Source organism: Bubalus bubalis, chromosome 9 (assembly GCF_019923935.1).
Source record: "Bubalus bubalis isolate 160015118507 breed Murrah chromosome 9, NDDB_SH_1, whole genome shotgun sequence".
In the NCBI taxonomy this organism is placed as follows: Eukaryota; Metazoa; Chordata; class Mammalia; order Artiodactyla; family Bovidae; genus Bubalus; species Bubalus bubalis.
Genome location: NC_059165.1, coordinates 29,367,038 through 29,392,939, shown reverse-complemented (window position 1 = coordinate 29,392,939; position 25,902 = coordinate 29,367,038). Strand labels below are relative to the sequence as shown.

The following is a 25,902-nucleotide window of genomic DNA, read 5'->3' as shown; positions in this document are numbered from 1 at the left end:
CAAGATACCCAGCTAGATGAAGCACAAGCTGGAATCAAGATTGCCAGGAGAAATATTAATAACCTCAGATATGCAGATGATACCACCCTTATGGCAGAAAGCAAAGAGTAATTAAAGAGCCTCTTGATGGTGAAGCAGGAGAGTGAAAAAGCTGGTTTAAAATTCAACATTCAAAAAACAAAGATCACAGCATCTGGTCCCATCACTTCATGGCAAATTGATGGAGAAACAATGGAAACAGTGATAGATTTTATTTTCTTGGGCTCCAAAATCACCGCAGATGGTGACTGAAGCCATGAAATGACAAGACATTTGCTCCTTGGAAGAAAAGTTATGACAAACCTAGACAGCCTATTAACAGGCAGAGACAATACTTTGCTTACAAAGATCTGTATAATCAAAGCTATGGTTTTTCCAGTCGTCATGTACTGATGTGAGAACTGGACAATAAAAAATGCTGAGCACTGAAGAACTGATGCTTTTGTACTGTGGTGTTGGAGAAGCCTCTTGAGAGTCCCTTGGACAGCAAGGAGCTCAAACCACTGAATCCTAAATCTTAGTTAAAGGGAATCAACCCTGAATATTTACTGGAAGGACTAGTGCTAAAGCTGAAGCTCCAATACTTTGGCCACCTGATGCCAGGAGCTGACTCACTGGAAAAGACCCTGATGCTGGGAAAGATTGAAGGCAGGAGGAGAAAGGGACGACAGAGGATGAGATGGTTGGATGGCATCACCTACTCAATGGTCATGAGTTTGAGCAAACTCCCGGAGATAGCGAAGGACAGGGACGCCTGGCCTTCTGTAGTACACGGGGTAGCAAAGAGTCAGACACGACTAAGCGACTGAATAACAACAAATGAAAATGTAAGTCCCTCCCGCTACCAATTCCAAGAAATGTTTGCCTAATTTTACGACGAAGTCCAGTACAAAGACCATTTCTTAGGGAAGCCTTTTGGGCCTTTCCCATCGCCAAGGATCCTCTCATTCGTCTCCCCCCATTATGCCTTGCGTTCTGCACAGCACAGATCGTACACTCTTCATCTTCGCGTCCCCGGCGCCCAGCGCGTGCCCTTCAAACACTGCGCCCTCCACATTTACTAATTAGCCACTTTTCCCAGAGCTGAGGTGCACCGCAGCGCCGGACAGGGACACGGCTGCTAATAAGCCAATTGCTCGCCGGAAGTGACGCACTGCAGGGACGACGTGCTTCCGGTCCCGGGTGTCGTCGTCTCCGCCGCAGGGGGAAGGGTTTTTTCTGGCCTGCTAACTCCGCTGCTCTGGAGGATCCTTTCCTGGTAAGAAGCTGCGCGTGGGGGGAGTAAGGCCCGTTCCCTGGGGCCCGGCGGGAGGGCGCAGGAACTGGCAGCGAGGGCCCCCAGCTGAAGCACCGCGCTTCGCGGCGGGCCCAGGCGGAGCGCGGGGATCCGTTTCAGCTGTAGTTGAGTAGCCGCTTGGGCCTCACTGGGGCCGGTCGGGAGGAATGGACGCGACCGACTGGATACTCAGAGCTCTCCCAGTTCCTTGTTCTCAAGAGAAGGATCATCCATCTCCCCTTGAACGGCCCCATTCCCCACCGTGACAGCCACAGGATCTGCGGCGACGAGTGTGCGCGCGTGGTGTAAAGTGGCGTGCAGAGTCCCACGCCTGTTTATTGGCTCCTCCCCACCGCTTGCGTTGAAAGGATGTTGTGGCCAAAGCTGAGGTTTTAACACTGGTTAGTGCAGGGGATCGGAGAAGGCAATGGCATCCCGCTCCAGTACACTTGCCTGGAAAATCCCATGGACGGAGGAGCCTGGTGGGCTGCAGTCCATGGGGTCGCTAGGAGTCGGACACGACTGAGCGACTTCACTTTCTCTTTTCACTTTCATGCATTGGAGAAGGAAATGGCAACCCACTCCAGTGTTCTTGCCTGGAGAATCCCAGGGACGGGGGAGCCTGGTGGGCTGCCGTCTCTGGGGTCGCACAGAGTCGGACACGACTGAAGTGACTTAGCATAGCATAGCATAGTGCAGGGGATGCTGCCCTAGAAGGGAGCGTGCTAATAGTCGGAAACGATGTGAAACAGCTGGGTTGCTGCTGCTGCTAAGTCACTTAAATTGGAAGTAGATTATACTCTGATTTCAGGAGACAGAGACAAGAAACAGACTTTTGGACACAGTAGGGGAAGAAGAAGGTGGGATGATTTGAGAGAATAGCATTTAAACATATACTTTACCGTATGTAAAGTAGGTAACCAGTGAAAGCTTGCTGTATGAAGCAGGGAACCCAAAGCCGGTACTCTGTGACAACCTAGAGGGGAGGGAGGGAGGGGATGGGAAGGGGGTTCAAGAGGGAAGGGACATATGTACACCAATGGCCCATTCATTTTGATGTATGGCAAAAGCCATCACAACATTGTAAAGTAATTATCCTCTAATTATAAATAAAATTTAAAAAACGAGGTAGACTCAGTATTATCATGTGACTGTAAACGAGTATGTTTTGCTTATCAATCTTCCGGAAGGAGTTGTAATGACAACGTCATGCTTAAGGACAAGATTTGTGTATACTTACTAATTTGCTGTACAAATTATTTGTGATGAAATGGCAGATGGTGCAAAAAGATTGGAAGAAAGTAGACCTGGGACTTGGAGATAGGCAAATAAACTAAGAAAACTGCAAAATTTGGGAAAAGTAACTTAATTTACTATTACCATGTGATTTCATTTTGGAAATAATTTGGTTTTTTGCTGAATTGTTTTCCAGTTTGAAGCAAGTATTTATATCTGTGTTTTTTTTGTTTTTTTTTTTAATTGTTGCTTTTTTTTCTTTTTAACTGGAGTGGTAGCTTCTCTGGCAAGGGCTAGATTTACATTGCAGGTATGTCTATGCAGCATGTTACAGAATTAAATATATAGATCTCTAAGTTTTTAAGTTAAAAAGTCTTCTAATAATTAACACTCAACATATGGATATCGTTGATATAGTGATATAGCATATATCTTTAGTTTCATTTTTTTCTTTGAAATGATGACTAACTGGCCATGCTTGTCTTAAAGATTGATACACCTCTGATGAAGCTATGACCAGGTGGGCACGAGTCACTACCACACAGAACAAACGACCCTTTCCTGCAACATCATGGGAGGACTTGAAGAAGGGGTCCTCTGAGGGACAAAGCCAAAATCTTCCAAAGAGTAAACAACTTGAAGCCAATAGGCTGTCCCTTAAAAATGATGCCCCCCAAGCAAAACACAAAAAGAATAAAAAGAAAAAGGAGTATTTAAATGAAGATGTGAATGGATTCATGGAATATTTAAGACAAAACTCACAGATGCTTCACAATGGTGAGGTGATAGCAACAGACAGTCAGAAAGTAAGGGAAGAAATTGAAGTTGCTTTAAAGAAAGACAGTCGCCGGGAAGGAAGACGATTAAAAAGACAAGCAGCAAAGAAAAATGCAATGGTAAGATTATCACTTCTCTCACATAATGTTGTATGGTTGGAAACTTATTCATATGCTCATATACATATTTTAGCAAAGTGTGATTGTGGCTGTATGCTAGACTTAGATGGCCTCTTTTTGGGGGCTAGTAGTAATTCTAGGATTTTTGTTTATATGCTCATATATGCTACACACTTGATGTACTGATGAATTATCACAATACACAAAGATGGTGGCATTATCTCCATATTTTGAGTAGAAAACATGAGTGTGCATATATATATATTTTAATTTCTGCATTCCCAACACCTAGATTCTAAGGTGTTTCAAACACAGGAAATTAAATACTGGTATAATTCTTTCCCTTCTCTAGCAAGAGATTCTTCTAGCAGGGTAATACATAAGAATCTACATTTGTTGCTATTTTACATTTTTATTTTTTAATAGACTTACTAAATGTAGAGCATTGTTTGCAACAATGTAGACTTGAAATGTTGCAGCTTCCATAAATGTGGTTTCTATTTGCAGGGTTATTTTTATGCAGTATCATATTTGGAGAGTCTTTTATAAGATTCTTTTATAAGCTAATACTGATAAAATATTCCTTATGAATAAATTGGGATAGAAAAGAGAATCATTTCTATTTGGATCAAGATAGTCTTGTTTAAATTGTGCAGTTATTTTAAAATATTTTAAAGTCAAGTTAATTTAACATGAAGATAATTTTAAGATAATTTTAGGACTTTTCTGGTGTCCAGTGGTTAAGACTCTATGAATCAATGCAGGGGGCCCCAGGTTCAAGGTTTGATCCCTGGTCAGGGAATTGCATCCCACATACCCCAACTAAAGATTCTGCAGGCTGCAAGGAAGATCGAAGATTTCGACAGCTGCAGTTAACACCCAGCACAACCAAATAAATAAATAAAATTTTTTTTTTAATTTAAAGATAATTTCTTTGACATACGCAGTGTGATGAATTGCATACTTTTTGAAAAAGTTTAGTATTATGACTTTAAGGGAAAATTTATGTTTTTAATTAAGGGGAAAGACATTGTTTTTCAAAACAAAAAAGGAATTCTCTATAGTAAAGCATATGCTTTAATACTATAAGGCTTGATGAGACCTTTCAATTCATTTTCTTACTTTTCTTAGTATCTCAGACTAAGCATCGGTTTTTAATTGTTAATTAAAAAATGATGAACTGTTTTATCCAAAAACTTTTTCCAGTTTAAATAAAATGTCTTAATTATCTACCATCTTCGATTATGACTGATACTTCTATTCATTGCAGCAAAAAAATCCTCCAAATTGCTAGGTATTATGTAAAGCATCGAAACCATTGTTCAATGTTATGCTGGAGGCAAATAATTCACCGTAGAATTATACCTTTAAAATGTGCATATATTTTAAGATGAAACCTCTGTTATAAATATTAAGGAACATGTATAAAAGATATAAAAATTATAAAGTATAATTTTTGGTATGAAATATATCTTATGATTTGAATCACAACTTAAATGGAATCACTTGACCCAAATTCATTCTATGATGTGAACTTTAAAAAGTGAAGGTATTAATTTTGAGTGATAATTTTTATGCTCATTGCCTGTCTCCTCCAGAAAACTCAGTTTAAGATACAGGCATCCCCATTAATGAAATGAAATGTAATGAGTCCATATTTGCTTAATTCTTTTAAGCAATTACCTCCTGCAAAGATTTATAACTTTGTCTCCTAGACTGATAGATTTATGAATTGAGGGTTTTCAAAAGCAATGAAACCTTTTGATGAAAATGACATTTCTTACAGTTTAGGAGAATGTGAAACACTTTTTTCTACAGATGAAATACGGAGAGTTCAAAAAACAGAACTAGACAACTTTAAAATGGGATAGTTTTTTTGATGACTAGAATTAATAAAGCCAGTGTCGTGTTGCAGTGTGGAAACTCACTTTTTGTTTTCTCAGGTATGTTTCCATTGTAGACAACCTGGCCATGGGATTGCAGATTGCCCTTCTGCCCTTGAGAATCAAGAAATGGGCACTGGAATATGTTACAGGTGTGGATCCACAGAGCACGAAATAACCAAGTGCAAGGCTAAAGTAGACCCAGCTCTTGGTATGTTGTTGTTGTTTTTTTCCTATCAGTTTTTTTATTTGGTTAATGAGCAAAGTGGCCAGTAAGTAACCAACTGGTTTTTTCATTGCTGACAGGGTTTGTTATGAGTGTGTCACTTAATAGTTTGAAATCAAATGTGATTAAACTTTAAATTACGTAACAACAAATATGTTTTCTTCTCAGAGTGTTTTAAAGTAATATGAATTACACTATATATATATAGATAGATACAGATAGGTATCTGTATCTATCTATGTTGATATATATACACACACATCCATACATGTATATAACTAAACAGGAACTGTTGATCATTACAGGTGAATTTCCTTTTGCAAAATGTTTTGTTTGTGGGGAAATGGGGCATCTGTCCAGATCTTGTCCTGATAATCCCAAAGGACTCTATGCTGATGGTGAGTACTGTTACTCTTGTATGTTGAAAATGGTGGTGAGTTATCATGCGGTTGTGATTTAATTTACACTTAAACAGTTTTTAAATTCCTGAATAAGTGGCAAAATCTCTAGAATTTCATTATTTTTATCAAGCATTATCCTATGGTGGCTTAGAGGTAAAGAATCCACCTGCAGCAAAGGAGACGTGGGAAATGGGGTTTGATCCTTGGGCTGGGAAGATCCCCTGGAGAAGGAAATTACAACCCACTCCAGTATTCTTGCCTGGAGAATCCCCATGAACAGAGGAGCTGTCCATGGGGTCTCAAAGAGTTGGACACAACTGAGCAACTGAGCACACATTCTATGTACTAGACTTGGTGTAATTTTAAGTTGATACGTCAAATCAGAAAAAGCTGACCTCTATATTTCAAACTATTTGTACTTACTTCAGTATCATTTGTGAGAATATGTTATAAATATCTACTTTTAAACCTAACAAGCAAAAAGATTATTTCTTAAACTAATATAAGATTTAAAAAATAGTGTGGTGAATTTAATCTCAGTATAGTGTAATATTTTGGGTAGAAGGGTTGGTACTCAGTATTCTGGATTTTTTTTTTTTTTCCTGAATGTTTTCCTTAGTTTATTGTCTGGCATGGACCATGTAATATTCTTACCTTTGGCTCAGCTAATGTCTTAAGGTGCCCACAATAAAGTCTGTGATGTTTAAAGCTTTAAGGAGGAGGTTGGCATCTGTTAATGTGAGTCATTTATTAATGTGATGCTGGTACCATTAGGTTCTAGACATTACACTCACATATCCTGGGTTCCCTTGCAGAAGTCCAGGAAAAACCATAGCTTTGGAGTTAACACTAGTTATAGTCTCAGCACTACCACTCACTAACTGTGGGACTTTGGCCAAGTTATTTAACTTTTCGCATCTCAGTTTCCTCACCTGTGAAATGGAGATGAGAAAATTTTATTTCACTAATTCTAAGATGCATGTTTTTTTTTTCCACATTTTAATATATCTGAACTCAATGTATCTTACTATTGGTGGGTGTTACATAATAGGCAGTTTTTTTTTTTCCCCAGAAAGGAATGAATGATATATCTTATAATCAGTGGTGTCTTAGATTTGATGAATTATGATATTTTACCTTGAAGAGTTATGAGGATTAGAGTAATTATTAAAGTGCCTCCTCTCTTTCACTGTGGCATCTACAGCAGTAAAGAGTCTTGGACCTGAAAGAAACTCAGAAGTGTCTTTCAGTTTTGAACTTAATAAACAGGCCATATAATATGGCTAGTGAGCAAAAATGCCTTTGTATGGTGAACCAAAATGACCAGATATAAAAAGTGTGGCAAGGGGAGTAAGTCACAGAAAAGCGTGAGTTCATCCAAGTTTATACCCTGTTAGGGTCATTTTTTGAGAAGTCATTTGATATTATGAGCATGATCATGACAATGCTTGACCATTAAGCAATAGTGTTTGACTATTCAGTGAAAGATTCCTTTTAGAAAAACTCATTTTAGGACTGTATTGTAACTCAGAGTCCTGGAATGTTGCTTAAAGTAGGCAAATAGGCAGTTTTACTTGAGTTAGGATGCCTGGTAGATAAAGGCACTGATATAAAAGTTAATTTCATTCCTTTTGTAACTACTCACACCCATCTGACCTGTATAGCGGGGCAGTGGTTTGTATACCTTTTTAGGGGGAGGGGACATTGATCACTAAAGAATCTGATTAAAAACTGTGGTCATTCTCCTCAAAAAATGCATCTGCACACAAATTTTTTATAGTTCACGAGCCCATGCCTTTCTAACTGTGGTTAAGACCTAGGCTTCCATGCCGTGGCTCCTGGACACTCTAGAGAACAAGTACCTTTTGTCATTTCTCACTTTCCCACATCTCCTTTGAAGGTCAGGGACAAGAAATGGTGGGTTGATACAGTTTAGTGCTCTATGAGATTAAGAGGAATGGAGAATAGACTTATTAATAGGAATAAGTCGTTCCTGGCTTCAGCTACCTTTGCAGCTAACAAGGTTATGAGGACCAAACAAGATATGAAAGTGCTTAGAGACATTAAATGCCCTACGTAAGTATCAGAGGTTTTCAGTGACTTTGTTTTTTTTATAGGTGGTGGCTGCAGACTTTGTGGCTCTGTGGAACATATGAAGAAAGATTGTCCCGAAAGTCAGAACTCAGGTGAGATCTCTGGGCCTCCTTTAGAAGGGGTGAGATTGAATATTCCTATGAGTTTTTGTTGAATTTTGTTATTAACAACTCCCTGAGGTACAACTGGTTTTAAGACTGTCTGGTTTCCTGTTTCAGTAATGACTTCATCATTTCTTTATCAGCAGTACTAAGTAAACATTAGCAGCTGTTCTCAGGTGGGAAAAAAAATGATCAGTAAGCCCCAGAGGACCCTGATTTTATAAAGCATCTTATTCATAAATATTTGTATTTGCTAACTTATGTGTTTAATAATAACAGCCAATTATGTTATTTAAAAATATTAATTTACTAAGAAATTGAATAGAATAAGTTGCAGTATTGTTATGATTGAGAATCCTCATGTATGTTCTGAAGTCAGAAGGATTACAAGTTGGTTGCAAAAACTTCCAGAAATATTCAAATTGTGTAATCCACATAGTATCTGGCCAGTTTATATTTTTTTCCTGACAAATACTACCGTTGGTCATCTAAAACTTCATAAATGTTCAACAAACCTAAGACAGATACTGGGGATTGTGGAGACCATTGTTAGATTAGTTTGCCTAGATTAGAATGATGACAATCTGTGTGAAAGGAGGCAAGACAGTAGGGTAGCCCAGTAGTGCTTCTTGGAGAAAAAGCACATTTCTTTCTATATCAAATGGTCATGGTACTATACAAATAAGTCTGCCCACTCTTACTTCCTACCCCTAGCATTTGAATTTGAAAACCAAGAGTTCTTGTTTAGACTCTTGTCTAGAAGAAGATAGTCTTTACTACATTATAGGCAGTGAGATTGAAATGAGAAGTGGAATTTGAATTCTCCCTCCTGGGAGGATTGCCACTTCCCAAATGACAAGACTGACAAGCAGATGTTGTATAATTTCACAGGTGGAATCTTGTGCATTTAAAACTGATGCTTCATAAGTCTTGCTGTTTACGGTCTCTTGGAATTCATTGACTCTATAATGATGAACTCTGGGAAAGAATGAAAGAGCTTTCTCATCAACTTGTGCATTGCAAAGCAGTTGCTGCATTTCCCTAATTGGGATGACAAATTGCCCGTGTACTCTGAAATCAAGGGTTATAATCAATTACAGAATTGCTCACTTCGCTTTAGTGATGGATTCTTCTTTGTGATTATTCATGTCAAAACTAGTTCCTTTGCTAAACCAGTACCAGTCAATCTAGGTGGGTGTATTTGATCACTGTCTTTCTTACATTTTGAGTTTTCTGTGTCTTTACAGATCGAATGGTCACAGTTGGTCGCTGGGCAAAGGGAATGAGTGCAGACTATGAAGAAATTTTGGATGTGCCTAAACCACAGAAACCGAAAACAAAGATACCTAAAGTTGTTAATTTTTGATGATTAGTACTGTTGTTTGTTCAACATTCTGAACTGGGCCTGCTTCACAAATTGGAGCTAGACTGTCCCTTGGAGGCCTGTATTATAGATATCAGTATAATTTAGGTGTGATCAAACCAGTTCCTGAGTTCTGTCCATCAAGGGGCACTTCTCCCATTGTTTGGAGAAGATCACTGAAAAAAGTGTAAGAGGTTTAAAATGGATTTTCTAAAAGAATATATTTTTGACCGATTGAACTTAGGTGTAACTAAGTGATTATATACCTGATTGTAACAATCATTTTTTTCTTAAAAACAAAATTATGCATTAATATGAACTATCCCTAAACATAGGGTAACTGCTTTGCATTTGGAAGGGAATTTGTGGCCCTGTGTTGGTTCAAAGTATCAATTTATCATTATGTTAGAAATTTATTTATAATTGCCACAAAATGTATTTTTAAAATAGTAAATAAAAATTCATTTGCTATTTACCTAGTTTTATGAATACCTAATTTTGGATTGAATGAGCCTTGGTAATGTCCATGTAACAATCTCTTTGGAAACATGATCTTTTATGAATCCTAAATGAGATTAATTTTGATTAATGTTTGTTTTAGTTTTGGCATAAAGATTTACAAATTATTGAGGTTAAAATAGAAGAGTACCTCAGCTTAATAGCAGCTTTCTTTGCCCCTGGTTTTCAAGAGAGAGATTCCAGCCAAAATTCAGTTTGGGATATTTAACCAGAATGATGATGGCATGTAACAGACTGTCTATCAAACTTAATAGCATTTTGTTCACATGTTTTAGATGAGTCAGGGTGAGATTCAGGCATCATCATAATAGAGTTAGAACACTAATCAGAGACCCATTAGCTTCTTTGTTTGATTTGATGAATACATGCATACTTAATACATACATTTCACAAGGCTTAAGGCTCCCATTGTACTGTATAATGGAATGACTTCGTTGGATTGTGTGTTTCATTTGGAATTTTACCTGATTGGATGCATTTTAACAAAAGGAAACAGCTGTGATTAGTTACTGATGTTTTCAAAAGCAAAATATTTACCAAATAAGAAAAGGAACACTTTTCTGTTTTAATGTCTGTACATCTCAATATTTCTAATCTTAATAAGAGCTGTTCTTTTTTTTTTTCAGCAACAGAGGAAAACATAACCCAATTTGGCTCAGCATACCAGAGCTTAAGGAAGTGAGTGTCATTTTAAAGGAATAGCACAAGCCATGCAGCTGGAAAAGGATAGGAGTGCTGTCCTAGTCCTTCAGCCTGAACACACCCAGATTTATCTCACCTATCCTATCTGGAGCAAAAGGCTCTGGAAAGTAAAAAACCCATCAGCTGCAAGCTAAGTCTGATGTTTTTTATATAGTCTTCAATGCAGGGATGTCCATTTTTGTTTTTTTTGTGGTTACTTTGTTTCCATTTTAAGGATCTATCTACAGTGAAACTAGAAATACATTTCAGGGCCCAGTGTAAGGTTGGAAAAGTATGTGGATGCTTTGTTAAAGGAACTCACCAGAGATGGAAATTCTGATGTCCTGAGAGATTGCAGGTTGCTTACTGTTGGTTATTTTCCTAACGACAAACGCTGAACAAGGAAGGCACACATTTACTTTTTCATTGTAGATTTCCCAAAGACAAGGACCTACTACATTCTTGGTACTCTTTGAGGCACTTGAGATTGTGGCAGTGAATAAGACAGATAAGGCCCCATGCATTCTGCTGAGGCTGAAGAATGGAAGGCAGACTTAGGCACAAAAAATACATATCAGAACTATCAGTAAAAATAATATCAGAATGTCAATGTTTATAACATTTTATAAATATTTTGTTGAATTCCCTAAGACTTAGTCGTTAGCACTCTTCTTCCTTCTAGTCCTTTGGAAATGTCATCTCTTCTTACAAGCTTGTCTTTCACTTCTCTAGGACTGACTCCTGAGTCTACATCTAGTCCTAAGATCCTTGGTTTCAATTCTGTGTGCTCACCTGCCTGCTGGACATTCTTAATTGGATGTTGCACTAACACCTCAAACTCACAGTAGCTTTAAATTGAATCACTTCCGCTGAGGGGAAAAATGAGCAAATTTTCTTTCTTGTCTCCATTTTATTTAGTACAATTATATTCCAAGCCTACAGGCTCGAATCTCAAGTTATTCTTTTCTTGACGTTCCCTCACCACACCCCAGATTTGACCCTCTCTGACTTTCTTTAGGCCTCTACTTGGCAGTCTGCATAGTAAAGAGTCTTATGACTAGCCTTATAGGAAATAGCTTTTTCCTCATCCCAATAACGTTTCATTCTCTTACTCTAAATTTTCTCCATAATGTAAGTCCCTGCCTAACACTATTTGTCCCCTCTCCACTGGATTATAGGTTACATGAGGGCAGGAATTTTGAGTCTTACTCATTATACTCAGCAGTGCTTGGTGCATACAAAGCATTCACCCTTGTTGAAGGAACGAATGAATTAAATGAATATGTGACAGAATTAGACTTAACAGAGAGATGACACGTGGCTGGATAGCTACTTTAGATTGGAAAATCAAGGGAAGGCCTCTGAGGGGAAGACTTTTAAGCTGACATCTGGATGACAAGAGGGAATCTGTTATGAAGATAAGGAAAAAGAATACTTAGGGACAGAAAATAGTCAAAGCTGTGAGCTTGCCATATTTGAGGGTCAGAAAGAAGATGTGATCTTTTTGAATGACTTCACTTAGCATAATGTTTTCAAGGTTCATCTGTAATAGTCCATTGGTACATAGGTGTACAGGGAAGTATTAGAAGCCTTGGACATCTTGATGTGAGATATTAAGTAAGGGCAATGATACTGAGGAAGGAGCCTGGTTGGTGTAGTTGAAAACTAGCAAAGAGGCCAGTGTGGTTGGAAAAGAGTTGGGGATAAGGTAGTAAAGATCAGACAGTTAACAGGGGTCACATCATACAAACTACCAGTTTCTGCTACATAACCACCACAAATCAGAAGCATATGGTAACAGTGTTTATTTAGCTCATGCCTGTGAGTCAGATCTCAGTTCAGTTCAGCTGCTTAGTGTGTCCAACTCTGAGAACCCTGAACTGCAGCACGCCAGGCCTCCCTGTCCATCACCAATTCCCGGAGTCTACCCAAACCCATATCCATCGAGTCAGTGATGCCATCCAACCATCTCATCCTCTGTTGTCCCCCTCTCCTCCAGCCCTCAATCTTTCCCAGCGTCAGGGTCTTTTCAAATGAGTCAGCTCTTTGCGTCAGGTGACCAAAGTATTGGAGTTTTCAGCTTCAACATCAGTCCTTCCAGTGAACACCCAGGACTGATCTCCTTTAGGATGGACTGGTTGCATCTCCTTGCAGTCCACAGGACTCTCAAGAGTCTTCTCCAACACCACAGTTCAAAAGCATCAATTCTTCGGCACTCAGCTTTCTTTATAGTCCAATTCTCACATCCATACATGACCACTGGAAAAACCATAGCCTTGACTAGACGGACCTTTGTTGGCAAAGTAATGTCTCTGCTTTTGAATATGCTGTCTAGGTTGGTCATAACTTTCCTTCCAAGGAGTAAGTGTCTTTTAATTTCTAGGCTGGGCTTATCTGGACAGCTCTGCTAATCTCAGTGGGGCTTGCTTATATCCATAAGAAGCCTGGTTTGGGGTCAGCTGATCTAAACTAGGCTCAGATGAAGCAGCTCTATTGCTTGTATCTCTCTTCCTTTTTCTGGGACCAGCAAACTAGTCCTGACTTGTTTTTCTCATGACAAAGATGTAAGAGGGCAGGTCCACTTGCAAAAACATCTGCAAGACTTTGATTGCATCATGTCTGTTGATGAAGAGGTAGAATAGTGCACTCCATTGGCAGAGCTGGGGATGGTGGCAAGGGAGTGAATATTTTTGAAAAATAATTGAATATACCATATCATACCCCAGACTGTTATAAATCTTTGGCTTTTACTCTGTGATATGCAAAATTTTTTACAGGTTTGAAAAGAAATGTGACACGATCTGATTGCTGAGTTGAGAGCGAAGGGAGGAGTAGGAATAGAAACAGGTTATATTTCAGATGATAGAAGACGATGTTTTGAATTAGGGTTATAGAGTTGATTAGAAGGAATCAGGTTCTGATTATATTTTTCACATAGAGTTGATAAGATTTCCTGAAGGAAGGATTTATGAAGGGAAAGGTGGCAGAATTAAGGGATCTGTTCTGGAAGTGTTGATTTTGAGATGACTATTATCTTAGTGGAAATGTCAACTAAGTAGTTAGATATACAGATGTGGAGTTCAGGAGAGTTTAGGGCTTGAGACTTAGATTTGGGAGTTATTGGCAAGTAGATACCTTTTAAGACCCAGTGACTGTGTGGACTCAATGAGGAATAGAGATAGAGGAGAAGAGACCAAGATGGAGCCCTGGGTGTCTGGTGGAGGAGGAAGAACCACAAGAGGAGGCTTTAAAAGTGTGATGTAGGAGGAAATCCAAGAGTGACATCGTGGAAGCCAAGAGGAGAAAATGTTGCAAAAAGAAGGAACTAGTCAGTTTTGTTGTTGCCGTTAGTTGTGGCAATGAGAGAGGTCTGCGGAGTAGTGGAGGGAGAAGTATGATTCATTGAATGAAATAAGGGTGTGAAGGCCACATTTATAGATAATTGGAGTAAAAATGGGTGGCCTTTAGGAAATAGGATCAGATGAAGTGTTGTTTGCTTTATTTTAAGATAAGAGATAATAGTGGTTATGATAATTATCCAGGAAAGACTTCTGAAATAGAGAAAAAAGAGAATTGAAGGAGTGAAGCCTTGGAGAAGGTTAGAGAAATAGTTCTTTGCTAGGGGTGGTTGTTGTTCAGTTGCTAAGTTATGTCTGACTCTTTGTGACCCCATGGACTACAGCATGCCAGGCTTCCCTGTCCTTCATCATCTTCCAGAGTTTGTTCAACCTCACGTCCATTGAGTCGGTGATGCCATACAATCATCTCATCCTCTGTTGTCCCCTTCTCCTCCTGCCCTCAATCTTGCCCAGCATCAGAGTCTTTTCCAGTGAGTCAGGTGGCCATCAGGGGCCAAAATATTGGAGCTTTAGCTTCAGCATGAGTCCGTCCAGTGAATATTCAGGGTTGATTTCCTTTAGGATTGACTGGGGGTAGAGATGTTTCATTTATTATGATAGGAAGGATGGCAAAGAATGGAAGGTGCATAGAGGGGGAAATGAGATGGCTCCTGGCTAAGAGTTTGTATTATACTCAGTGAAGTATTTTCTAAAGTTTATTAACTGGGAAAGAGTAAGACACATGAAAAACTTGAAGGAAGGGAGGGCAGTGTGAAACAGCAAGCTTATAGGAAACGTGGTAGGGTTATCAGAGCCCTTTTGAAATTTGTGGTCATAAATCTCAAGTGAGACCAGTCCACAGTTTTCAGGTGCTCAGTGCAGGGTTGAGGTTTTACAAATACTTTAATTCAACCACAGTTTTGTATTTGCCAGACAAGCCAAATGAAAGGAAAAGGTACAGGGAGTGAGATTAATGATAACCACGGACTCTAAGCCAGATAAGGAAAGGGGTGGGGGTGGGGGGGGACATGGAGAGGGATAATGAGCTGTGGGAATGATAGAAATATAATTTTGAACCTGTTTTCAAGTGTCCCTAAAAATGTCACAAAATGAGGAAGGAAAAGATGGCATCAAATGTGCAATTTTTATATGGTACTTTATATACTTGCAAGTGTACAATGAGAGAGGCATTTTATAATATTTTTCTGACTTTTGGGCTTCCCTTGTGGCTCAGCTGGTAAAGAATCCGCCTGCAATGTGGGAGACCTGGGTTCTGTCCCTGGGTTGGGAAGATTCCCTGGAGAAGGGAAAGGCAACCCACTCCAGTATTCTGGCCTGGAGGATTCCATGGACTGTGTAGTCCATGGGGTGGCAAAGAATCAGGCACAATTGAACGACTTTCACTTTTTCTTTTCTGACTTTTGGAGGTGGGTTACTATCAAGAATTATGAAGGGTCTGAGATTATTAATCTAGTCTGTTAACAGTTTCATGGATGTCAATAGAAGGCATGAGAATCCTGGTTCAGGGACAAAGGACATTATTACTCATGACACAGCAAACAGCATATCATGAGTATCAACTTATTTGTGTTGCTTCCATTTTCCTTTAGTCCCCAGGGTGACATGATGGGCCCAGCTGGATGCTGTGGACTTGGTGGGTTTGTGTCACAGCTGATGAACACGGGGCCAGCACTCTGAGCAAGTGGCAAAAATTGTACCACACAGCACGCAAGCCAGTCTTCTGCACCCTGAGAGTGAGCCGTTACGCTGAAGTCAGGCTGTGGTCACCATGACCTACTGAACTGCCTGTGGGACTAGCATATTGCCAGTAGATAAGTCTTGCAGTTTGGCACACTGAGCGAGAACATGCAGGACTCCTCTGGGCCCATGGTGAATTGTCTGATCCAGTAGTTAAACTACTTTCAAATGGGCAAAATGAATCATGAGCAAACTTCATAGTTTACATTTTAATAATTTATTCCAAACCATTAAAGTTACTCCTTAACATATACATTTTCAACACATTTTCAAAACTACTCCTACAAATAGACCAATAAAAATTTCCAAGGTTTGAAATTTGCAATAAAAAATATGAATAAAACCACATGGTGAGTATATATAAGAATACACTGGATTTCTTTAGATTTTTATTAAAATTATTCATTATTTCCTAGTGGTATTTGCCAGAGAAGGCAATGGCACCCCACTCCAGTACTCTCGCCTGGAAAATCCCATGGACGGAGGAGCCTGGTGGGCTGCAGTCCATGGGGTCGCAAAGAGTGGGACATGACTGAAGCGACTTAGCAGCAGCAGCAGCAGCAGTGGTATTTGCATATAAGGGTAGATATATTCTAAAGTATACAGATCAGTTTTCACATTTTTTTCTCTAGAATTCTTTAAAAATATGATAGGAAAACTGAATATAGATCAGAAACTCTGTTGCATTAAAACCAGGAAGAATTAATAGGGAAGAGTTTCCTTTCTTAATCAAAAAGCTTTCAGTCCTGTTAGAAGCACTTGAAAACCCTTACCATCAAGAAGGGCATGAAATCTCAAGTGTTCCTGGAGGATATTTTAGCACTCCAAAGGAGAAAGTAAGTCTGACTACATTTTTATGTTCCCTCTGTCCTTAAGTCTCCAGGGGCTTGAGGATGGCTGCTGATGAACCAGCTTCACTGCTTACTCTTGGATCGATCATGTTTGCTTAAAGCCAGGGCACCAAAGAAAGCCGAGGAAGGTTGTACTCAAGTCATCTGTTTTTAATTACATTTCACTCTATTCCAGCCTCTCCAGCATCTGCTTTCCCTGAAATATGGCAGAAACATTCCCATCTCAAAGACTTTGCATGGGCCAGTCATTCTATAGGAAACATGCTACATCCTCAAATCCTCATGGTTCAGTCCCTCTCTGCCTCCAGATATTCACTCAAATGTCCTGCAGTAGAGCCTACTCTGACCACCCTATTTTTTTTTAAATTTTTATTTTTTTCTTAATGTTTTCTTTATTATTCCTAAATAATCTATCAGGCCATCAATAACCAAAGCCCAAATCCTGGATGTATATATTTCTGTATTCATTATATAGAATATTTACTATCTTTCAATGTGAAACACCCACCCCCCACACACCTCCTTGTTGTTTAAAAGTCATGTCTCATGGCCAGAAAAATGTTATTAAATTTTACATCTTTAACTTGCAGTGTCTGTAAGGAGTAGATGGGAAGCTTCAGACTTCTGACCCCTAGTTCACATTCCTGCATTCTCAGGTATGAGGGCAACTCCTGGAAGCCCTCACCAGGCCCCTCCAGCCCTGGCCCAGCTGGAGTGAGGATGGCAGAGGTAAGGAGGGTGGGGGAGGCTCTGCAGCCCCACCTGCAAAGGACACACTCAGTGGGGCTGGGAAACCCCGGCCTCTGCACTGAGCCGCAAGCGCTGGCCTCTCAGCCCCAGGGGAGGGAGGCCAGAAGCTGTAGAAGCATTTTCCTGCTGCTTCTGGCAAGTGACCACCCTGTTTAAAATATGCCACCTCCAACACCTCCCCAGCATGCACATCGTTTACCCTGCCTTGTTTTTCCATTTAACACTTATCTCCTGAAAAGTAAAGTGAAAGGGTTAGTTGCTCAGTCGTGTCTGACTCTTTGTGATCCCATGGACCACCAGGCTCCTTTGTCCATGGAATTCTCCAGGCAAGAATACTGGAGTGGGTTGCCATTCCCTTCGCCAGGGCTTCTTCCCAGCCCAGGGATCAAACCCAGGTCTCCTGCATTTCGGGCAGATTCTTTATCATCTGAGCCACCAAATATCCTGTATTATTTATGTACTTTATTATGATGTGATCAGTACCCTTCTGTTACTTGGTGAACCCACAGTGCCCAAAAGTGTCTCATACAGAGTAGGTTCTTAATATTTATTGAATGAGTGAAAGAGCAATCAAACAAATTTCCATTAAAAAAGGAAATATAAACGTAAGGGCTGTTGTTGAATTTTACAATAGTAATGCCTTAGGCAGTTGTGTCATGGTTTCAGGCAATAAATTTTAAACTTTTTGAGATCCCCTAGGTAAAGCCTGAATGCATTGCTCTCTTTTCCAGTGTCATGCCCTCTTAAAGAATCTTTAGTCCAGTAGTCTGAAAGTGAGCAGTTCGGATTAGGCCATGATGACCTGATAATGTCATGTGACTAATAATATTAAAATGAGGCTAGTGTAGCTGATGATTAAATTTTATTTAAAAATTTAATGAATTTAAATGGTCTCATGTGGTTAGTGGCTACCATATTGGACAGTGCTGGTATGGACTGTGCCTGTGTTATAAGTTAGAGTGGGCAACATCTTTGTATCTAAAAGTAATCCAGCCAAAGTTACTCTATTCTTTGATTCAGAAAAAAAGTTTCAAAAAAAAAAAATACAAATTCAGAGATGTATGAAAGACAAAAGTGAAAAGCATTTCAGTTGTAGAAGAGGGCTGAAATTTTAGCATACAAAAAAAGCCCTCTTTACTGCTCATTTTTTAACCTTTTTTAAAGTCTAAAAATATTCTAAAAAATCTGCTTTTGGAATGTAATGTATAAGCATTTAAATCTGCCTGTCCACTCTTCTTATTGTATTTAAATGTTAATTCATAAGATTGGGACATAGTCCAAAATTCATATAAATGAAAACCTGTTGGCACAGATTAATAAAAATAATTACAACCAGGTCTGGACAGAGGTAAAGATTTGACAAACTAAAGCAAGATGTTTCTAATCTCTTAAGTGCTCTAAACTCTAATGTAGAATCCCTTCAAATTTTAGAAGTTGTCCCGTAGAGGAGGTTAACTTGATGTATGCTGGTTTGTCTTATGAGTCAAGACAAATCACAGAGTAAAATAATACATGTAAAGTCTAGGGAATAAAGTTCTAATGTAATGATTATGAAAGAAGAGCTCAGGTCATTCTTTCTCTACAATATCACATTTTGCAGGTACTTTGTGAGTGTATATAGCAATCGATACTAAATGGGTCAGCTACGTTGATATATGTTAAATGACACCAGGAAAGTAGTTCCTATTACTACAATTGATTGGATTCCATTATGTTTTAATGTCTTTCTAATTTAAAGCTCTAAAACATGTAATACATCTTGTCAGGTGCTTCTGACACAGTGATACCTGCTGTACATGGAGCAACCCCATACTACTAATCACCTAGCCAACGTATCATTTCGGATTTTATAACATTTTATAAAATTTCAAACAGAATATGTTTCACCCCTCTAGCCTAAAAATGTTTTGATTGTTTTAACCAAACTTTCACCATTTTATAGAACACACAATATTGATTATGAGAAATTTTCCATTGCCTGTGCCCCTGGCAGGTAGCAGAGCCACAGATGATCTAAAACAGAGTCTTAAAGCTCTTTTAATGTTAACCCAAATCACTGGTATTTGACTTGGGATGCATTTTGTTTTTTAACCTCTTCACAACTGCATTGTTCTTAGACTGATATGAAATTATTTGTGGCGGAGAAACTTGTCAAGTGTCAGGACTAAGGGAGTTTGGAATTGCAAGTGGGAAATAAAATGACAGATAATTTAAAGTATGCTTATCAACCCATCATCAGTAGCACTCTCTATGAACTGTATACAGGAGGCTGCTGTCTCTTCGATAGATTTTGACCAGCCACCAAGGTTTCCAGCAAAGTAAGGAAGGATGCTAGCAGAAATCTGGTTAAAGTAAGATACCTGTTTCAAGAAAACAAAGTGAAACAGAACAATTTTAATTTCTTATTCACTGGAGCTTTTTCAAGCAAGCATATCAATCTTTTTGGTGTAGGGGAGGCTATGACCCCAGTCCCTTGGAAATGGATCTGAAAGGGTAACCTGAGGATTCCCTGGTGGGTGTGGGTGGATACACATTACAGAATTACAGTTAATTTAGCAAATCCAGGTAAACGGTTTCTCTGCATCTGTAGGAGAAAATTAATGTGCACGTTTCATCGAACTTACGGTACACGAACTGCTGCCAGTAGCATGGATAAGAAATCCAGCACATTCGATTTCACTTCTGACATACTGTGGAGAAGGTGGGACTGACGGCAGAATAACCGACCTCACTGCCACCACGTAAGTGTGACTGAAAGACAAAAGGACATTTTCCAAGCTCTTGAGAGAAATGAAGAACAGTGAATGAAACAGCAAATGGTGAAGAAAAGTAAATTCCTACAGTTAATGCAACTCGTTTATATAGTAGAAGTAAAAGTATGAAGACCCAGATATTTTACATGAGTGATATGCATAAAAAACATTCTCTATGGCTACATTCAAGTATAGGAAATAGTAATAAGGGCCATAGATATTTTCTGCCTAAAAATTACGTATGCTTTGCATAACTGCAGAGCTGTAGTCAGACTCCAAACGTGTGTGTGTGTGTGCTCTAATGGGTTGTTATTTCAGTCTCGTCCACTTTTTTAATGGAAAAAATAATACCATTGTATTAAAGAACCTTCAAACAATAGGAACCCTGTACATTAGAAAACAGAAGTCATCCTTCAGTCTACCTTAACCACAGTATATTCCTATCCTAGAGAGGACCACCAATAAAATTAACATTTTATTGTGACCCTCCAGATCTTTTTATAAATAAATAACATTTATGTAAGCAAGTGGACATATTCATATTTTTACAAATATGAATATGTTTTTTCATATTTTTACAAATATGAATATGTTTTTTCATATTTTCATATTCATATGTTTATATCATAAATATAATCATTTTACAAATATTGGTCTATAATTTGATTTTTCATGTAGTGATAAATCTTTAGAGGTGTTTCCTGTATCAATACCTCTATAACTACTTCACCCCACTCCAGTACTGTTGCCTGGAAAATCCCATGGATGGAGGAGCCTGGTAGGCTGCAGTCCATGGGGTTGCTAAGAGTCGGACACAACTGAGCGACTTCACTTTCACTTTCCACTTTCATGCATTGGAGAAGGAAATGGCAACCTACTCCAGTGTTCTTGCCTGGAGAATCCCAGGGACGGGGGAGCCTGGTGGGCTGCCGTCTGTGGGGTCGCACAGGGTCGGACACGACTGAAGCGACTTAGCAGCAGCAGCAGCATAACTACTTCATCCTTTTTAATGCTGGTACGGTATTCTGGGTCTTCCCTGGTGGCACAGAGGTTAAAGCATCTGCCTGCAATGTGGGAGACCTGGGTTCGATCCCTGGGTCGGGAAGATGCCCTGGAGAAGGAAATGGCAACCCACTCCAATATTCTTGCCTGGAGAATCCCATGGACAGAGGAGCTTGGTGGGCTACAGTCCATGGGTTGCAAAGAATCGGACACGACTGAGCGATTTCACTTTCACTTTCATAGTATTCTGGTATAGTATGGTTCTACTATAATTTATAAGGGAAAGCTTCAGTTTATTTCTAATATCTTTTGCCATAGCAGATGATAATACACTGAACATCTATGTGCATTAATCCTATGTGGGCGGGATTTTTCTATAGGCCCGTTTTGACATCAGAAATAATGCTGACCAGTTCTAGAGGTAAACCATAACCACCCTGGAAGCTTCCATTTCTTATCCCTCTGAACACTTACTCTTGGGACCCTTCTCCTTAGAGCTTATTCTCTGAGAAGTCCAGTGCCCATGGAGAAGCCTGAACAGACACACTGATTGAAAGCTAGCCATTTTGGGTGTGTAGCACAGTACAGCCTTTGTAAATTCTGAACCAAAACAAACTCCTAGTGTTTTATTTGGCTCTCATTGCATTTTTAGCAGTAATAGAATGCTTCAAAGCTTGGCTAAATATCAGTTTTACATGTGCACAGAATAAAAGGAAAGGGAACTGCTTTAGGAGTCTTACATGATGCTTTGCACATGGCTGGCACTTAAATAGTTTTTTTTTAATGATAAGTAAAGCCTCATCTAGAAAAAAATTTATATGAACATCATTCAAGACCAGAAATGATTATTCCATTGACTTCCTTATTTTCGTATCAACTTTTACTTTCTACTTTATACTATAAGACCTTGCTGTAACACTTGAGTTACAAATACTCACCCATCTTCGAGCAGCCTTCTTCGTGAAACAAGTACTACCAAGTCTTTGGGTTTGTCATTATTTACCACAGGACAAGTGATATAATATATCTGATCATCTTCACTTATGCGGTCTATGACTTCACAGGACCTAGGTAAACAGAACAGTGACAGAAAGTCTACACTTTTCTACCTGATAGAATAAGGCATGCCTTTCTTTTGTTTCTTTGGGTAACTTCATTATTGGTGTCTGTATTCACCCTTCTGTTCACATAACCAACTCCTCAAAGCCAGCATCATTTCTTAAAGTCTATCTTTAGAGTTGTTTGGCCAGGAGGAATAATTCTGCCTGTGATAGAATGCTGGCCATCTGACTCTAAGGTCACTGCCTTCAACACTGCAGAGAAAGGCACTTTTCTTTTTTCCAGAACATTATTTTTCTCTAGGATCAATTAATATTAATCAATTAATTAATTTAATTAATCAATTTAATATTTTAAAGACTAGCAAACTTTATGGACAATCCTTTGTGGACTCTGAGGTAAAGGAATATGGTATATTGGGAAAGAGCACTAAGCTTGGAGTCAAACAACTTGCCTTTGAGTCCTAGAGTAGCTGTGTTGTGTTAGGCAAGTCACTTTTTTTTCATCCATAAAATGTAGATAATAATACCTATGGTGTATTGTATAGGTAATATGTAGATAATAATACCTATGGGCTTTAAATGAAAATACCTAGCACAGTACTGGAATCAGATAGATGCAGAAAAAAGTTAATGGAACTGGAATTCATTCATTCATTCCTCTATTCATTCACCTGGAATGTCAGGTGATGTAGAAAATAGTGGAGAGAAACATTTGAAAAGAGCAGCAAAGGTTAGACATTATTCTTGCTGAAAACTTTGTACTTATATTTACAGATACTGATGCAAGAAAATTGTGAAGTGTTTCTCTTCTCATGAAGTGTTTACTAATGATAACATTAACCAAGATGCATCCTTCTGGCATCTATGTGAATATAACACATGAGCCTAGAGTTGTTTCACTTTCAGTTCAGTTCAGTTCAGTCGCTCAGTCGTGTTCGACTCTTTGCGACCCCATGAATCACAGCACGCCAGGCTTCCCTGTCCATCACCAACTCCCGGAGTTCACCCAGACTCACGTCCATCGAGTCAGTGATGCCATCCAGCCATCTCATCCTCCACTGTCCCCTTCTCCTCCTGCCCCCAATCCCTCCTAGCATCAGAGTCTTTTCCAATGAGTCAACTCTTCGCATGAGGTGGGCAAAGTACTGGAGTTTCAGCTTTAGCATCATTCCTTCCAAAGAAATCCCAGGGCTGATCTCCTTCAGAATGGACTGGTTGGATCTCCTTGCAGTCCAAGGGACTTGCAAGAGTCTTCTCCAATACCACAGTTCAAAAGCATCAATTCTTTGGTGCTCAGCCTTCTTCACAGTCCAACTCTCACGTCCATACATGACCACTGGAAAAACCATAGCCTTGACTAGACGGACCTTTGTTGGCAAAGTAATGTCTCTGCTTTTGAATGTGCTATCTAGGTTGGTCATAACTTTCCTTCCAAGGAGTAAGCGTCTTTTAATTTCATGGTTGCAGTCACCATCTGCAGTGATTTTGGAGCCCAGAAAAATAAAGTCTGACACTGTTTCCATTGTTTTACTTTAGTGGTATTAAATTGTCTGTTATGGGCTGTTAATCATAGTGAGATTTAGACATTTAAGAGATGAATTTCTACCTATTCCAAATTAGGAAGTAAATGGTATTAATAATGCTGAATATAATAGGAAGCCCATCTTGCCAGTTCTTTCCTTAAAGCAAGGTGTCCCTAAGGCCTGAGCCCTGCAACCCAGGAACTGGAACTCCTTGGAGAAGGGAGTGTCACCCTGACAGTAGAGTTGGCCAGGTGCACAGCCGTGCATTCCAGGAAAGGAGGGAGAGTGGAGAAGTTTGGACTAGGGATGTGGGAGACAGGAAGTAACAAGAGATGTAGGTTGACATCAGTGGGCCCTGATCAGACAGGGAGGGCAGGAAGGAGTCTACTTACACAGCTGCTTCTCCCAGCTTCTCACCAGGGAGTGCTGTTTCCCAGAATAAGAAGGGCTACCAAGTAAAGATCAAGAGTGGGAAGTACAATTTGATAATCAGTTCCTCAAGAGTAATTGATAATCACTTCCTCAAGAGGAAGTCTCACTTCCTCATGAGACTATGTGTTAAAGTACAAGAGTGTGGAAATTTAGAGCCTAACAGACCTGGGTTCCAAATGAGGTCCCATTGCTTTACTGCCTGTGTAATCTTGGCGAGTCTTGGGTCCTCTCTCCTGTTAAATGGGAATAATATCAACCTTGAAGAGTTACTGGTAGGATTACAATAGATGTGGGAAAAGCATGTCAAGTAAATATAGATGAAAACTAGATGATTAGAATAATTTTTGTGCCTCTCCAACAGCTTCTGATACTGTGCTATAGCAAATACTCTTCAGTTAAAACAATGGGTCATACATTGGGCAATGGAAATGGACTGCAGTGTAGGGGTCATTTTTTACATGATGTCAAGGTTGAATAAGAAAGTATTATAAATTTATTCTTACATGTAGTGGGGGTCCCACAAAGGTCGCTTGGTAAAGTTGGACAAGAGATGATAAACCAAGTATGCCGGTCTTTTCACATGCTTTTCAACCCAAACAGATAAACTATCATGTTCTTCCAGAGTATATATTTTTATCTAAAATAAAATAACCAAAAAAATAAATTACAAAAGAAAAATGGATATTTTTACATTAAGACCACAGCAGGATTGCACAAGCTAAAGCATCTTGGCACCTGGATAATTATGAAGCCAATAATGGAAACTTCACTTTGAACATTTGGATGTCCAGAACTCAGACCAGGATGCTATACTCCTGTGTCATCTACACATTATGCTACTTGAGGGTAGGTTATTTAATTATTGGGCAGTAGTTTTTCTCATGAAAAATAAAGAGCTTTATCTCTTTCCCTCTTTATGTCTTTGTGATATTTCCTTGCCTCTATCCAGGAATGACAAAAAATATCACCAGACTTCCAGGCAAGTCAGTGCTTCCTTTCCCCATAAGACCTGTGCCTTCATTTGGGCTGAGGGGATCCAGGAAGTAAGCCAACACCTCTAGATCCAACTCAACCTCTCAACAGGACTGCTGAACCATATTGTTCCTTCAGCACAAAGCATTCTTTTTTTTTTTTTTTTTTTTTTTTTTTTTTTTGTGAATCACAAGGGTCACAAGGTCAGTTCCTGAGTGTCTAGTGCTTACTGTTCCTTAGAGAAGAGAAAGCTTGTCTTGGGGATTCATTTGACTTACACTTAAATATTAATGTACCCTTTGTGACTCTGAACTTTGCTTCTACTGTGTTTTCATCAATAATCAGAGATATATGTTCAGCTAAGAGCACATTTCTATCCTGCCCATTTACTCCATCTCTTTCAGGGTGCTTTGAAGATAGTGTTGAAATTTGCCATCTTATAATCATTCCCATGGCAACAAGCAATGAGAAGACAGACAAACAGGGTTGAGACTTCACTGCAGGAATCAAGCAGATGGAAAAATCAGGCTGGGAGGGAGAAAACCTTTATTTCAACACAAATATCTTTTAAGAAGAGAATGAAGAAATGAGAAACTGACTAAAAGCAGCTTAGAAAGGTAAGAAATGGCTATTTGCTTGTGCCATTTTACCTCGCCAGTTGACCTCAGCACCAAGCCTGCAAAGGAGGGCATGATGTAGGTTGTGGGCACTTAACAAACAGAAAGAGAACCATGAATGTAGCTCTAA

At 39.2% G+C, this 25,902-nt stretch overlaps 2 protein-coding genes across 9 annotated transcripts in view; one reads left to right on the top strand and one right to left on the bottom strand.

Moving 5' to 3' along the window:
* Nucleotides 1-1,138: 1,138 nt before the first annotated feature.
* The window catches only part of ZCCHC9 (zinc finger CCHC-type containing 9), a 33,489-nt gene continuing 8,725 nt past the window's right edge, over nucleotides 1,139-25,902 (top strand). For 2 of the 6 annotated variants that reach the window (XR_006553202.2, XR_006553201.2), the window contains exons 1-9: nucleotides 1,139-1,297; nucleotides 3,041-3,447; nucleotides 5,391-5,541; nucleotides 5,862-5,954; nucleotides 8,075-8,143; nucleotides 9,400-9,503; nucleotides 10,661-10,712; nucleotides 20,003-20,153; nucleotides 25,560-25,772. Coding sequence is in view for 4 of the 6 variants with exons in the window: in XM_044947341.2 (XP_044803276.2) it covers nucleotides 3,064-3,447; nucleotides 5,391-5,541; nucleotides 5,862-5,954; nucleotides 8,075-8,143; nucleotides 9,400-9,503; nucleotides 10,661-10,678 (819 nt within the window). In the remaining 2 variants the exon portion in view is untranslated. Of the gene's footprint in view, nucleotides 1,298-3,040; nucleotides 3,448-5,390; nucleotides 5,542-5,861; nucleotides 5,955-8,074; nucleotides 8,144-9,399; nucleotides 9,991-10,660; nucleotides 10,862-20,002; nucleotides 20,165-25,559; nucleotides 25,773-25,902 lie in introns of those variants that run through there. The other 4 variants (XM_044947341.2, XM_044947342.2, XM_044947340.2 and 1 more) reach the window with 4 other exon arrangements.
* Nucleotides 19,554-25,902, bottom strand: part of ACOT12 (acyl-CoA thioesterase 12) — a 40,932-nt gene continuing 34,583 nt past the window's right edge. For all 3 annotated transcript variants that reach the window (XM_006065115.4, XM_044947339.2, XM_025292267.2), the window contains 4 exons: nucleotides 24,687-24,820; nucleotides 22,106-22,234; nucleotides 20,037-20,163; nucleotides 19,554-19,772 (listed from right to left, as the gene is read on the bottom strand). In XM_006065115.4, coding sequence (XP_006065177.3) covers nucleotides 19,623-19,772; nucleotides 20,037-20,163; nucleotides 22,106-22,234; nucleotides 24,687-24,820 — 540 coding nt within the window. In that variant the 3' untranslated portion in view covers nucleotides 19,554-19,622. The remainder of the gene's footprint in view (nucleotides 19,773-20,036; nucleotides 20,164-22,105; nucleotides 22,235-24,686; nucleotides 24,821-25,902) is intronic.